The sequence below is a fragment of the Chroicocephalus ridibundus genome, chromosome 1, assembly GCF_963924245.1.
Source record: "Chroicocephalus ridibundus chromosome 1, bChrRid1.1, whole genome shotgun sequence".
In the NCBI taxonomy this organism is placed as follows: domain Eukaryota; kingdom Metazoa; phylum Chordata; class Aves; order Charadriiformes; family Laridae; genus Chroicocephalus; species Chroicocephalus ridibundus.
In genome coordinates, this window is record NC_086284.1 from 20,404,432 (window position 1) to 20,417,663 (window position 13,232).

General features: G+C 40.9%; 1 protein-coding gene across 3 annotated transcripts in view; it reads left to right on the plus strand.

Annotated features, from left to right (window-relative positions):
• The window catches only part of ELMOD1 (ELMO domain containing 1), a 44,996-nt gene extending 35,903 nt beyond the window's left edge, over positions 1-9,093 (plus strand). For 2 of the 3 annotated variants that reach the window (XM_063330333.1, XM_063330343.1), the window contains exons 9-12: positions 67-90; positions 2,555-2,605; positions 4,120-4,253; positions 7,698-9,093. In XM_063330333.1, the coding sequence (XP_063186403.1) occupies positions 67-90; positions 2,555-2,605; positions 4,120-4,253; positions 7,698-7,870 (382 nt within the window). In that variant the 3' untranslated portion in view covers positions 7,871-9,093. The remainder of the gene's footprint in view (positions 1-66; positions 91-2,554; positions 2,606-4,119; positions 4,254-7,697) is intronic. The other variant, XM_063330352.1, reaches the window with a different exon arrangement.
• Positions 9,094-13,232: the final 4,139 nt, after the last annotated feature.

Genomic DNA, 13,232 nt, shown 5'->3' on the forward strand with positions numbered 1-13,232 from the left:
TTAACTTCCAATTTCAAATGATTTTGTATTTTTATTTACCTTTCTTTTTGTCTTTTCATAATGAAGGGAAGTCACTAAGAAGGAACTAAGGTATTTTTTTTTCTTTTTTCTTAGTTTTATGAGACCCTACATGTAAATAAAGATCAAACCATACTGCAATTTGGCATGTTATAAACTGAAAGAGAAACCAAGAGATCTCTATTCCTTTCTCTAAAGTTAACTCAAACGTAGCTGGTGATGCAACCCTGGGTATATCTAAGCATGCTTATATATAAAGAATGAAATCAACCTTGCTTGATGTAGCTAAAGCGCTGTATTTTTAGACCTATTTAGTACTGTGATTAACCAACAAATTTTGGGTGACTCTTACCTGTAGGAAAAAAGTCTAAGCAGTGCCACTATGGTCATAACAACTGTGACTGAGTTGATAACCAAAAATAGCCTGGGCCAAGGGTTTGTTAGCACAGTTGAAGAACCCCTTGGATTTATAGTTGCATACTCTGGCTGCCTCGCCTAATAATGGGGATAATCCAATGTCCTGACTGTTGAGACATCAGGTACCTTCGAGTAGGAAAAATTCTGTGTTGTGAACTATTTGTGAATAGGAGACTTACTCCATAATTATTGAAGGGGGACAGAAATGCCTCGTAGCCAGTTACATAGTGATCAGTGGTCTCAAAAGATGTTTTACTTTTGCCAGTAGTGTTAGATATCCATATAGCAGCTCCACATCTGAATCCTGTGAAGCTTTTTGATCTCCTCAGTATTTTGTGGCTGAGTTACCAATGATAATTCTGTGACAAACAGCACGTGGAGGGTTGGGTGGGGGTGTAAACCAGCAGAATTTGAGCGTGAGAGTCAGCCCTCAAATTTAATTTATTTGGGGTTTCTTTTATATATTGGCATTCACTCTCTTCCTACAAGCACCCCCCGCAATTCCAGTCTTGCCTTCGTGTATTGTGTTGCCTGTGGATAATTTTTATTACGTATACTAATGAACTGGGATTGTCATGATGCTTAAGCAGCATTGTGGAAAATAGCCAAGACTTTTGTTTAACTGAACTCTTACATGGGAAACTGAACTATACTACCCAGATGCTGAGTATTCAGTGCTGGGGCTGTGAAGCAGGGTATCCTATCAGTGTTCTTCATTTACATGTTTAATTACCAAGGACCATCTTGGAGTGCTGTGTGAGCATGTGCAATTTGTATCCCTTGAAAGAGCGTTTGGTAGAAGATAGATGCTGCTGGTGGTGCCCATGGTGTTCTTCCTGGTGTGGTTGCTTAGCAGCCACGCTGATTTCTGATGTGATCATGATCAATGTAGTTTCTATTTCTGTTGAACTGTGTTCCTTGTCCACATCCTACATGTGCCACCTCTATTATTCAGTGTTTGCTTGGATTTTTTTTAACTGATGTTATGCCACAACCTACAAAGATGGCTAAGATTTTAGGGAATGAATGTATTCACCAGGCCATTTAAGAGGAGAAGTTTTGTCCTCATGCATGCCACCTGGTAACACTCAGGTCAGGATGAGTATGAACCTATTAGCATCTTTAACATTAACGGCAACAATTTTTAAATACCATATTTATGTGAAGTTCAGGGGATTGTCTATAGTGTAATATATACTTATTGTAGTTCAAGTATGTCCAAGACAGACACTTTCACACATAGCTGTCTATAATTTGGTATCTAAACCCTGCAAGCTCTGATTTGGATTTCTAAGGCAAAACTCCCACAGGCATGCCTAAGTTCTAGCCCACTGGTTAGGGTTGTTTCCCTGCCTACTTTTAGCTGATGATAAACGCTTGCAGTGATTTCTGCTAAACTTTCTCCATACAAGTAGGTACAGTTAAAGCCTGGTTAGTGGGATGTTGGCTGACTGGTTTCATCAGGCAGCTCTTTTAAATGAAAATATTGAACAGGAATTTAATCTAAAAGTAAATAGTTCCCTAAGTAACTCTGTTTCAAGGGAGGGACCTTCCATGTCCTTGAAAACCTCTACATTATTGTGCCAAATAATAGGAAATACAGTGCAGAGTGGTTTTGGCTGTTGTGTGGTTTCCAGTTTGGCTGGACATAAAACCTTTCTAGCAGAGGAGTATTTTTCATATTTGCCTCTTCAGGTGAACCATGCCTCCAGTGATGAGCCTCACGTATATCTTCAAGAACTCAGAAGGCTAAAATTGTCTTTGATTAGTTAAAAGAAATGTAATATTTTCAACTTTTTGTGTAGCTCAGACTTAATTGAGGTGGATCATCTTTGTGGCCAGTATAGAAAATAACTGGCTTTTACTGAGAGCGTTGATGTAGGTGCATACTTTGTAATGATGAGAGAAGTTTATCAGCAATTCTATAAAGCCAGTTACTCATTTCAAATCCTTTTATACCAATCCTTTCAGTCAAAAGCAGAGTTAAACGTGATTAGCCATCACAACAGAGGAAATATTCCTTGTTTAGTCAATGTTATAATGTCAAAGAAACTGAAAGAAAATATTTGTCAATTAGCAGTGCATGGCAATATCTGGATTTTCTCTTTTCCCTCCCCAGCCAATTCAGCAAAGCCGAATGGGAGAAGAAAAAGTTTGATAAGGCAATTGGGTAAGTAAAAAATCTTTTTAAAGCCGCCACAAACACAACAGTTAACAATGATGCTGTATATTTGAGGGGGAAAAAGGTGTTTCCTGGTCACTTTCTAAAGGAAACTAAAGGAAACAGTGTATACACTAAAGTGTATTGTCTTAACTACACCTTGATTTTGATCAAAGATTATGGGAAAAACAGTTTGAAGTAAGAATTAGGAAAAATAACCCAAAAATGCTGTAGCAAGGAGAAGCTTTCTCTCTGTGCTATGAATAGTGCCGTGATGAATATCTGTTTAATTTTTCTTAACGTAAAATGTGATCAAGTTTCACTTCTTATTGTCAGAAGCAGGTTCTGATCTGATTTCAGGAAAGTATAATAGGAAAGAAATAGCAGTGAGGGGGTTTTTTTCTTCTTCAGCAGTGGGTTTGGTATAGCCGCCTTATTCATGATATTCATGAGCATGGAACTGGATGTTCCTTATGAGTGTATCTGAAAACCTGTAATACAACATTTTAAATTCTATGTTTCATTTTCCTGTGAAATTTACCATTAGACCTCATGTTGCAGTTACCTTCTGAATTATTAGTTTTTTTCCTTCCTGAAATATGTCAAAGGTTAAAATAAAAAAAGAAAGTATTTTGGTTTGCTTCACAGAGATAACTAAAAAAATACCTACGATAATCTACAGAAGACAGCTGTGTTTAGAGGAGGGGAAAAAAAAAAAGTCACTGTATAACTAGCCAAGTTTATTTTGTCACTAAATGCCAGTGTGGGACATCGTATGTTTTCTTGGGAAACAGTCACTGCCAGAAATGTCAAGTTCTTTGTGCAACAGGCTCACAAATTAGGAAATAACTTCCAATTTTGGACTTCTGTTGTGCCTAAATATACTTTCCTTGTTGATATCCCTTAACAAGACAGGGTTTGCTTCATGGGTCTGATTTTCTTGTTTCTTCTTCCATCGTGCTTGGATTTAGGTTTTTGCCTGTCTTCTGGCCTCTGTAGCTAGTTCTTTGTTAGGAAGAAATTGGATTTGCTTTTTAGCCATATGAATGTCTTTATAGGACTGATTGTTGAAACCTGATGTTCCTAACTGTGGGTAATGAATTCCGGTTGGGCAGATGGGTTAAAATACCAGACGATGGGTCACCCTGCAGACACAGCCACGATGTGGAGTGCTTGCCCCGTGTCAGAGGCGAGCGCAGGAGCACAGGGATGCCTCAGCTTGTTCTTATTCTGTAGGAATGAATCAGTGCTGCTCCACTGAAATGCTGGCACAGTGATGAAACTCCTGTTTTCACTGTGACCATATGTTTCACAAGGGAAACACTGCCATTAGAATGTACAAAGCAGAGGAGATAAATGTTTTTCTTGTTTTCCACCCCCCCACACCTTGGAAGCTTGTGAGGGAGAAAATTAACACACCTCAGTAGCACACAGTCTGCAGTGTTGGTGTCATCAGTGTTTCATATAGTGTGCTGAGAGAAAACAAACTCTCCACAAATGTTGCTGCTTCTTTTTTCTTACAGCTATTCTTTTGCTATCGTGGGCATTAACATAACAGACCTCGCATACAACTTGCTTGTGAGCGGAGCTCTGAAGACCCATTTCTACAATGTTGCTCCAGAAGCACCAACACTAACTCACTTTCAGCAGACGTTCTGTAAGTACGGGAGGAGGGGAAGGAATACATAATTTGTACTCCTGCTGTCACTTTCATACTACCTATACTTTAAAAAAAAAAAAACAAACACAACTCCTGCTGACACAGCACAGAGACTATCATGCTGGTCTTGCTCTCCTGTCTTTAGGATACTTAGATTTAGTGCTTAGTTGTGACAGATGCCACTACCAAACCAAGGGGTAAAAAAAACCAAAACAAAATAAACAAAATAAACCCAAACAAAAAACCTCCAAGGGCCTGAACAAACCTTCCTATCTTCTTAGACTGGTCTTAAATAATAAGAAGAAACTAGAGGTATTTTAAAGAGCCGCTAGAGATTCCTTCCCTGTAAATCCAACTGTCTTAAGCTATCTGAATTTACGTCCAAGCTTTACTTACCACTCTTCAGCAGAGTTGTCCCCTCCCCCTCAAAAAAAATGCTTTCCCAGGTCTTTCTCCTGTATTCGAGCATCCCTTCTACAGCACAGACATGCAGTGCATCCTTGCACAGTGGGAGCAACGCTTCTAATATTTTTCAATGTATAAGCAAGAAACTGCTAACAAGGAGTCAGGATGCACTGTTTTCCACATTTATGACAATTGCAAAGGTTTTGTTTGGTTGGATTTTTGTTTGTGAGTGTTTGGGATTTTTTTTTTTTAATTTGGCTATTTAGGCAACAGAAATTTAGTTTGCACCTATAATATTTTCTTATGCTTAACTGGATAAATGACCAGTATTGGTGTCCTGTGCATCTCTTTCATTAAAGAGTATAGGTTTTCAGAACAAGAATGCTATTTAATAAGACTTGTTCACCCAAAATCCTATGTGGGCAGAAATCATACTGTAGCAGGGTTCTCCCTTTTGTGATGGTTTCTGGGTTGCTGCCCTGGATAGACTGGCTGGTAGGAACTCCAGGCAGTTTAGCTGCTAGGCGTTTGTCTTTGGTAGTAGTCGGCTTGATAAGTAAAACAGACAGATAAGTATTTATCTAAATATCCACTTGTGCATCTTCAGGTCATCTTTTCATTGGAAGAGTTACTCTGACTTTTTGCCAAATTCCTGATGTGCCTGTGGCCTTGTGAACAGATATGTCTAGTATGATTGGTTTGGCTCCCATATCTTCATATCCTATTCTTGGTTCTGGTTTCTTGCCATATCTAAAATCCCCCACCGCTGAATTTTAGGGGGAGGGAAGATATGTTTTAGTACCTTTACAGTCTTGGCAGCAGCAGGGACTGTTCTGCTAGCCAAGCCTGGGACTGTGCCCCAGGACCAGTGTGCGCGCTGACCAGCGTGGCCAGTCTGTCATGACAACGCTAGAGGGAGAGCCCATTTTGACAGCTTTTCCCTCTACAGCCCATGCATGTATGAGTTATGGAGCGGGATAAAACCTGCACGGGCCTCTGGTGTAGTAACGGTCCAGTACAGGTGGTGGATGTTCCTACAACACTCTGCCTGCCATCCTAGGAAAAACTTGAGGTTATCAAATAGACTTTACTGTAGAGAAAGCATCAACAGACAAACTCTCCTGGAGCAAGGACAATTAATCCAGAGATTATTTGTTTAGGTCTGACAAATCCCTGCTTTTATGGTCTTGCAGTTTCTCTCCCCGCCTCTCCTTACCTTAGTCATCCTAGTTTTCCTTCAAATTTCCTTCAAACCCAGACACCATTAGGCTGCATTAAATGCCTACAGGCTGCCTGACTGAACTGGAAAGTCAAAATTACGTTGCCCAGCCAGCAGCCTTGCTGGTAGAGGAACACAGTGGCTGTACATGCAGTATATGTCCATGCAGGACCTCCTAAATGCTAATCTACCACATCACCTCATCTGCACCCTCAAGCCATGGGGACATAGGCAAAGCTGTGAATTGCCTTTGGCCCACTGCTCCTGGGCTCCGTTGCCTTCTCTGACCGTACACGCAATGCACTAAACTGCATTGCTCAATGTCCTGCTCAGCTCAGCCTCTGCTGGAGTACAGAATGTACCTCTTGGAAATCTCCTGGGTTTTGAAGGGTGAAGATCTAACAATGTTTTACATTTTATGTAGTGATTATTTTTTTTTTAAAGGGTTTTACTGAGCTTTTCTTTGAAAGTAACATCTCTTAGAATGAAACAGCCTGTGGCTGTTGGGAATATATGGAAGAGATTTGAAGATGTACCTAAAGTACCTTTTGAATGAAGTTTCTCAAGTTGATGATGGGGGGGAAAATGTGACTATGCAAATATACCTTGAAGTTTCAAGTTTAGAAGTATGTGTGTTGCAATTGTCATACAACAGAATCCTATAATAATTTGGGTTGGAAGTGACCTTTTAAAGGTCATCTAGTCCAAACCCCCTGCAATGGGACATCTTCAACTAGATGAGGTTGCTCAGAGCCCCTTCCAACCTGGCCTTCAATGTTTCCAGGGATGGGGCATCTACCACCTCTCTGGGCAACCTGGGCCAGTGTCTTACCACACTCATTGTAAAAAAAATTTCTTCCTTATATCTAGTTAAATCCTACCCTTTTAGTTTACAACTATTACTCCTTGTTCTATCACAACAGGCCCTAATAAAACTAATAGAAATAAATGGATAAAAGCAATTAAGCCTTTTTTTAAAAAAAAATGCCCTCACTTTCTGGAATACAGAAAACTTACTTGCATGTTTTGCTGTGCTGGAATGAAAGATTATACATCCTCCATGATTAACTGCTGTGGAAGTTGGGATCAAGAGGTTGGGTCCGGTTTATTGAGGTTCTAGTGTTGGATGTAACATTTTTTCTGTCAGTGGTTCCTCTTCGAGTCCAAGGATGGCACAGAACTGAGATGGTAAAGGCCTTAATCAGAGCCTTTATTATTAAAGCCACTTTGGGATCAAGTTTATTCCTAAAACAGGGATATCTTACCAAAGCAAGTGGTTCTGTATATCACCTTGTCAGTCATCTTTTTAGAATTGTAGGCATAAATGTTAAACAGCACTTCCAGTAAGGTCATGCACACACAAGGTAAAACTGTGCATGAGGAGGAAGTGATGATAGCTGTTAAGTTACTTACCAGTATGCTCTTTTTTTTAGTGGAGAGGAAGCAATGTCCCCATGAGGAAATACCTGTGAGGCAGAACTTGAATATAGACAAAAGGCTGGTGGAGCAGCATCAGCAGCATCTTCCCCTGCTTTTATGCTCATTAGTTTAATGTTTTGGTTCATGTATCCGTATGTCAAGACAGTGATTTCTTGTATTTATTGGGAGAAGTTCTGCTAATGGATAATATTCATCAAACTTTGTGTTTGCCCAAAATGGGTTTAGTCTTGTCCCTGCATGGTGTTGTGAGGTGTCAGACATCGATGACCAGGATTCTCTGCGTGCATCATAATTGTTAATTTCTTTCTAATTTTGTATGTGACCCTTACATACCTTATTTATCTTTTTTACTTTTCCTTATTTTTGTAATCTTATAGGCTACTTAATGCATGAATTCCACAAATTCTGGATTGAAGAGGACCCACTGGACATAATGGAGTTCAACCGTGTCAGAGAGAAATTTCACAAGCGAATCTTGAAACAGCTGCAGAACCCAGAGATGGCTCTGTGCCCTCACTTTGCTGCATCAGAAAGTTTAATCAATATGTAGTTACTCACTCAGTTTTATTTGGAAACACTGTCTCACTCTTGTGTTAGATCACTGTTTAGACCATCACTAGCATACTGAATGACCACGGCGATTGTATGCATGTTTTTGATGCAGTATTCCTCTATTTATTACTTTTTTTTTTTTTTGGTCATGTGTACTAGATCCCCTTATGCTTCTCTTGTTGGGGATTTCTCATTTTAAATGGGTGCTCATATTGCGGCATTATGCAGTGTTACGTTCTGAATTGATGTCTGAGTATCAGAGTTTTTCTATTTTTTTAGACTTTCTTCATAAATTCAGCATTGACAATTGAATTGTATTTCTCTAGCTGTGTTTTTGTATATGTGGAATAAATAGCTGGATCTTGTATTGTGGAAGCTTTTTAACTTCTTGGTATGTTTTAAGATAACTACTGGCATTTCAAGCAAAATAATATGTTTGGACCTCGTCTAGAAGATAATGTGTGTAATTTAATCTGATGCAGGCAAACACATTAAAGTCCAGTTTTTTCCATGCAGCCATATATGCTTAATGCAGAATTAATGAGGCTTATGAGATACAAGTTTCAGTGAGAAGAGTTTATGCAGAATTACAATCGGACTCCACAGCTGCATGAATACCAAATGGTCTGGGTGATGCTAGTGCAAACACGCTCACAACTACTGGATGCTGGCAGGGGCCAAAAATTGTATCATCGGGCTGTTGTCACCAACACTGTCATGCTGAAGCATGGTCTAAATTCCTGCACATTCCTTCGAATATACAGGGGTTAGTATTTTGTGTCGCATGTTGGAAGGCAACATCATTTGGTCACGTTGTACTTGGTGAATTCAGGGAGTAAAAATCTATTTATTTTTTTTTTTTTTGAACTACTAAAAATTGCTTTGGTTGTCAATTGTCCTAAGAACTGGGAGAAATAATTGATTAGAAGGTTTAGAGCAAAACCACTTGAGTTTCCCAGACGACTTATACAAAAAAATTAAAAATGGCAAACTGCCTTTTTTTCTAAAAACATAAGTGAGTAAAAGTGTCTGACACAAAGATTGTGTAGTATATTGAACAGCATCTACCATGGCATTTCATACCCATGGTATTTTTTACCTTCTAAGCAATCAATTTTAGTATTATATGTTTGTGTAAATCACTTGCATATGGAGATTAAATTGAGTAGTGTCCAACTACTTGTGAACTATATGAATAAATTATATGTCATTCTAAACTGAGGCACTGTGGGTTTTATTTGAGATGTGCAGTAATACAGATGAAAGCTATTTTTCTTTAATGGGTCAGGTAAAAGGGGACATGACAGCTTTGTGGTGTTTCCCTAGTCTGAAGTGTGATCTGTACTTCCTCAGATCAGGCTCTTTATACCATTTCTGGTTACAGCTTGGGCCATCACTTGGGTAAAAAAAAATAAAGTGATGGGAGTTGTTGCATTTCTTGGGAAACTTTTTTTTTTTTTTTTTGGATTTAAGCCCTCTCATTTCATTGATCAAATGTGAAGTGGGGATCAGGACTCCTCTGCGGGGCTGGAAATTTGCACTCGTTGCTGAGTTAATCAGCAAAACTCTATGGGTCTTGTCGTGATTAGTCTTCCCTAATGAATTTGGAAATATATATATAAATATAGAACTGTAAATATTAACTACTGCATATTTTGCATGAAAATACAAGGAATAAAAACTGCATGATTAACTTACTATAATTGATTTTTGGAAAGCGGTTATTTATAATCATTAGCTATCAAGGACTTCTTGGCATCACTCTTGAAGCTTCTAAAATAAGTTTCTAGCAATAGATTTAATTGTTTCAAATCTTAGACTCTTGCTGTCTTTCCCTGCCCCACTCTGACTTAAATACCTTTTGCAATTTCTTAGGATACGCTGGTTTATTTTTAATACTCTGCGCTGGAGTTCATGGAGGGGAGGGGAAGGGGGACACAAAGGTCCCTGCTACCTTCTTACTGGTGTGATCTCCTCAGTTGTTATGCCTTGTCTCAAGGTGTTAACTTCAAATAAAATCAGAAAACGTCATCTGGCTCCGTGTCAGATTGTGTCACTAGGGTATAGCTGCTTTGGGTGATTGTTTTCCTGTCTTGCAGGGAGATGGATTTATTGAAGCTAAGTGTGAAATTCCTTCTCCCATGGAGCCGCTGCATCCTGGCGCCTACAGATCGTATCGTACTGCCCAGCCACGCTTCAGCTTTGGCCTGGGACAACTTTGCTCTCAAAATCCTTGTTGAACCTGGGACGGAGAATGTCCCTGGTGACTGCCAAGCTGTCTGGGTGCTGCTGGGGGACAATGTCTGTCTGTCTGTCTGCTGCTGCCTTCCTTCTTCCCCAGGAATGGCCTCTTACCATGACACAAATCTAAACTTTTATTTAAAAAATTAAATTTCCACTATCACTGATACATCTCCAAACTTACCTGTAAGGAACCGGATACTGCTTTTTCTAGGGAGGAAGAAATGAAAGCAGCAACAAAAAATAAGCGTGAAAAAAAAAAAAAGTTGTTTTGAGAAAGTAGAATCGATATTTATACTTGGTGCAGGTTTTGGTTTAATTAAGAGTAGACAAGATTTAGGTTGGATCTTTTGCAGAACTTCTCACGGCCTCCTGGTTGCTGCACTTCACCTGACGTCTCTTCTCCTGGAGGCTGCCGTGAAGCTGGCTGGATTCCTGCTGCTGGGAAAACATCATCCCTGGCCCTGTGTGGCACAGACAGCAAGTGCTGTTTGGCACCTTTCTATTTTAACAGGTATTTCTCTCAGGCAAAAAATTTGCATTGCCAGTGCCATGTAAGCCAGGTGTTTTAAACAGGCACAGCTGCTAATTCACTTTGTAAAATACGAGATAGTGTCCTGACGCTGTACAGAATATGCCTTGCTTTGGGCAGGCGGATGAAAATATAATAATTGATGAAAACGTGGTATTGGCAGGTTGTGTGTGATTTAAAATGCAGAAATGTTTACCTTGATCTGCTTAAAGCCAGAAAAAGGGGACACTTGGTGTTGCGGTTCTTTAATTCTGTATGTGAAATTATACAGGGGTGGCCTGGGTTTCTGTATGTTACGGATTCGGTCACTGCCCATTCCACAGTGCATCCTTATCCTGGCTTGTGTGAATTTAAGTTGTTGCCAGGGCTCCTTCAACAGTGTGGGTGGGCACTGATTTGTCTTCAGTAAACTCGCTGCTCCAGCAGCACCTCTGGAGCTGGGGCTGTGAGCACCAGCAGGATCTGCCCTGGGGTTTGGATTCCAGCCAGGCGGAGATCGAGTGCTGCTCCGGTTTCCCATCACTTCTTAGCTCGTAGCTTTTTTCTTCCTTTGGGGAAGGGAGAATTGTTTTTGCTGTGGTTCTTACTGGTTCTTTTGGAAAGTACTTGTTCAAAAGCTGTGCTGGTGCTATTTTTATGTACTATTTTCAGACGAAAGCCCATCTTATCTGTGCAGTTTGTCTTGGAGAATTTTATCTCCTGGATGTTTCCCGGAGCAGCACTGAAACTGGACTGGAAAATTTCCTGTGGTGTAGAGGGTAAAGGGGATTAATCCATAGTCCTCATTAATGGAAGAGCACTCAATAAAAGCACCTGTGCCCGCTGTGGGGTCTGTGCCGTGTGCCCTGCGGGGCACGGCTGGGGAGTGATGGCTTAGCGGTGCTGGCTGGAGCACTTTGCTGCAAGGGGAGGATTTTCAGCACGTTCCCAGTTGAAATAAGTGCTGTCAGGTGGAGCAGGAGGCATGTGAACAGGTCTGAGGCTCAGGTTAATGGACAGAGATCTGCTGCTACTGACCCAAAGAATCAGTGGTAGCACAATTAACACCTTGGTTTCCTTTTTGCAGTTGGTGTCGTCATTTTCTTCCCAATCCTGCTCTTCATGGGCTATAGTCAGCTTTTAATATGTCATTTGCTGACCTGTCCATTTTTGTCATAATGTGACCTGAGGTTTTTGACCTTTCCACAGGGGTGACCAGCATTGCAGGGTTGTCCACTGGTGGGGTCTTGCAGATTGGAGTCATTCCTGCATGAGCTCTAGAGGAAACCTCAGTCAGCAGCTCTGCCGCTTGGAGGGATCTGGCTGAGGTAGGAATCAGTTACAGCCTGGAACAGTAGCCGTGTGCAGTTCTATAAATGCCAAGTTTATGTGTTTGGCAAGTGCTGTTGGGAAATAGGGGATCTCTGTATGTACTGTTGGAAAACATGGGAACCCTGTACATATGTCCCTCTGTCCCCCAGTTGGCTCTTGACAAGCTTGACATCGTCAACATGTGGCCATTTTGACATCATAGGAAGATGCCTCTGTGAATGACTCTCATAATCTCTGATTTTCATAGCACTGTTGTACTTTGAGTCTTGCTAAGCACCCCGATTTCACCTCTTACTCCTCACTTGGAATTTGGTCCACTCTGAGCTGGAATTTTTCACTAATGAACCCTCCAGGCTACACTGAGAAAAACAGTATGGGTCTCCTCTGTGCACTTGCATCTGCGGCACGGCACAGCTAAAAATCACATGAATTATTAAAATAGATGTTTTGCAGAAAACAATCCTGAAACAGATAAGAAAATGAATTATTCATTGCTTTCCTTAGTTTGCGGCAGTGCAGGTTTTCTATAAGACTTGCCAAAGATTAGACAGGAGCCTTCCTACAAGATCATGTAGGAATAAAGCAGGACTGGCTTTGTGCTTTCCCCTGTGAGCAGCACACGTAGAAATCAGGTCGTTACTCATTCTAGTAAAGGAAACTATTCTTCTCTATACAGAACTATAATTAGAAAGAGAGATTTAGCTCTCAAACCTCCAAGCAAGAACTGGGTACAGCAGCTTAGATCAAAATGAACCAGGGGGAAGGGGAGAGGGTTTGTTACTTGTGTTGCTGCATTCCTAGACCCTGGCTCCACTGCACCGGAGGACTGTGAAAACGCGTGACTAAAGATGGTCTGTCCCCCAAAGAGGTGACAGCCTCCAACGAGGGAGGGGAGCAGGAGAGGGGAGCATGGGCTCAACACCTACCACCACAGCTGGCAGCGCAGAAAAGCAGAGCAGCACAAGAGGAGATGGAGAAAGGGACATGAGGAAGCTTCTTGTATGTTTCAGGGCAGTTTTTCCCAATTACAAGGAAGGCACATGGAGATGACTGTGAAAAACCTAACTAATGGACGACAGAGCATGGCACTGTGACATATGAGAAATGAGGACAAACATATCCCTGGTGGATACAACATGGCTGGGAATGTCCCTGAAAGAAAAACATGGTCCGAAGTGAGAGATGTGTGTGGAAGGGGGATTCATAGAGGTGCTGGTGTGATAAACATGGAGCTGTTGCAGTTGGCATAGAGACCTCGGCACGGGCTGTGTGCCAG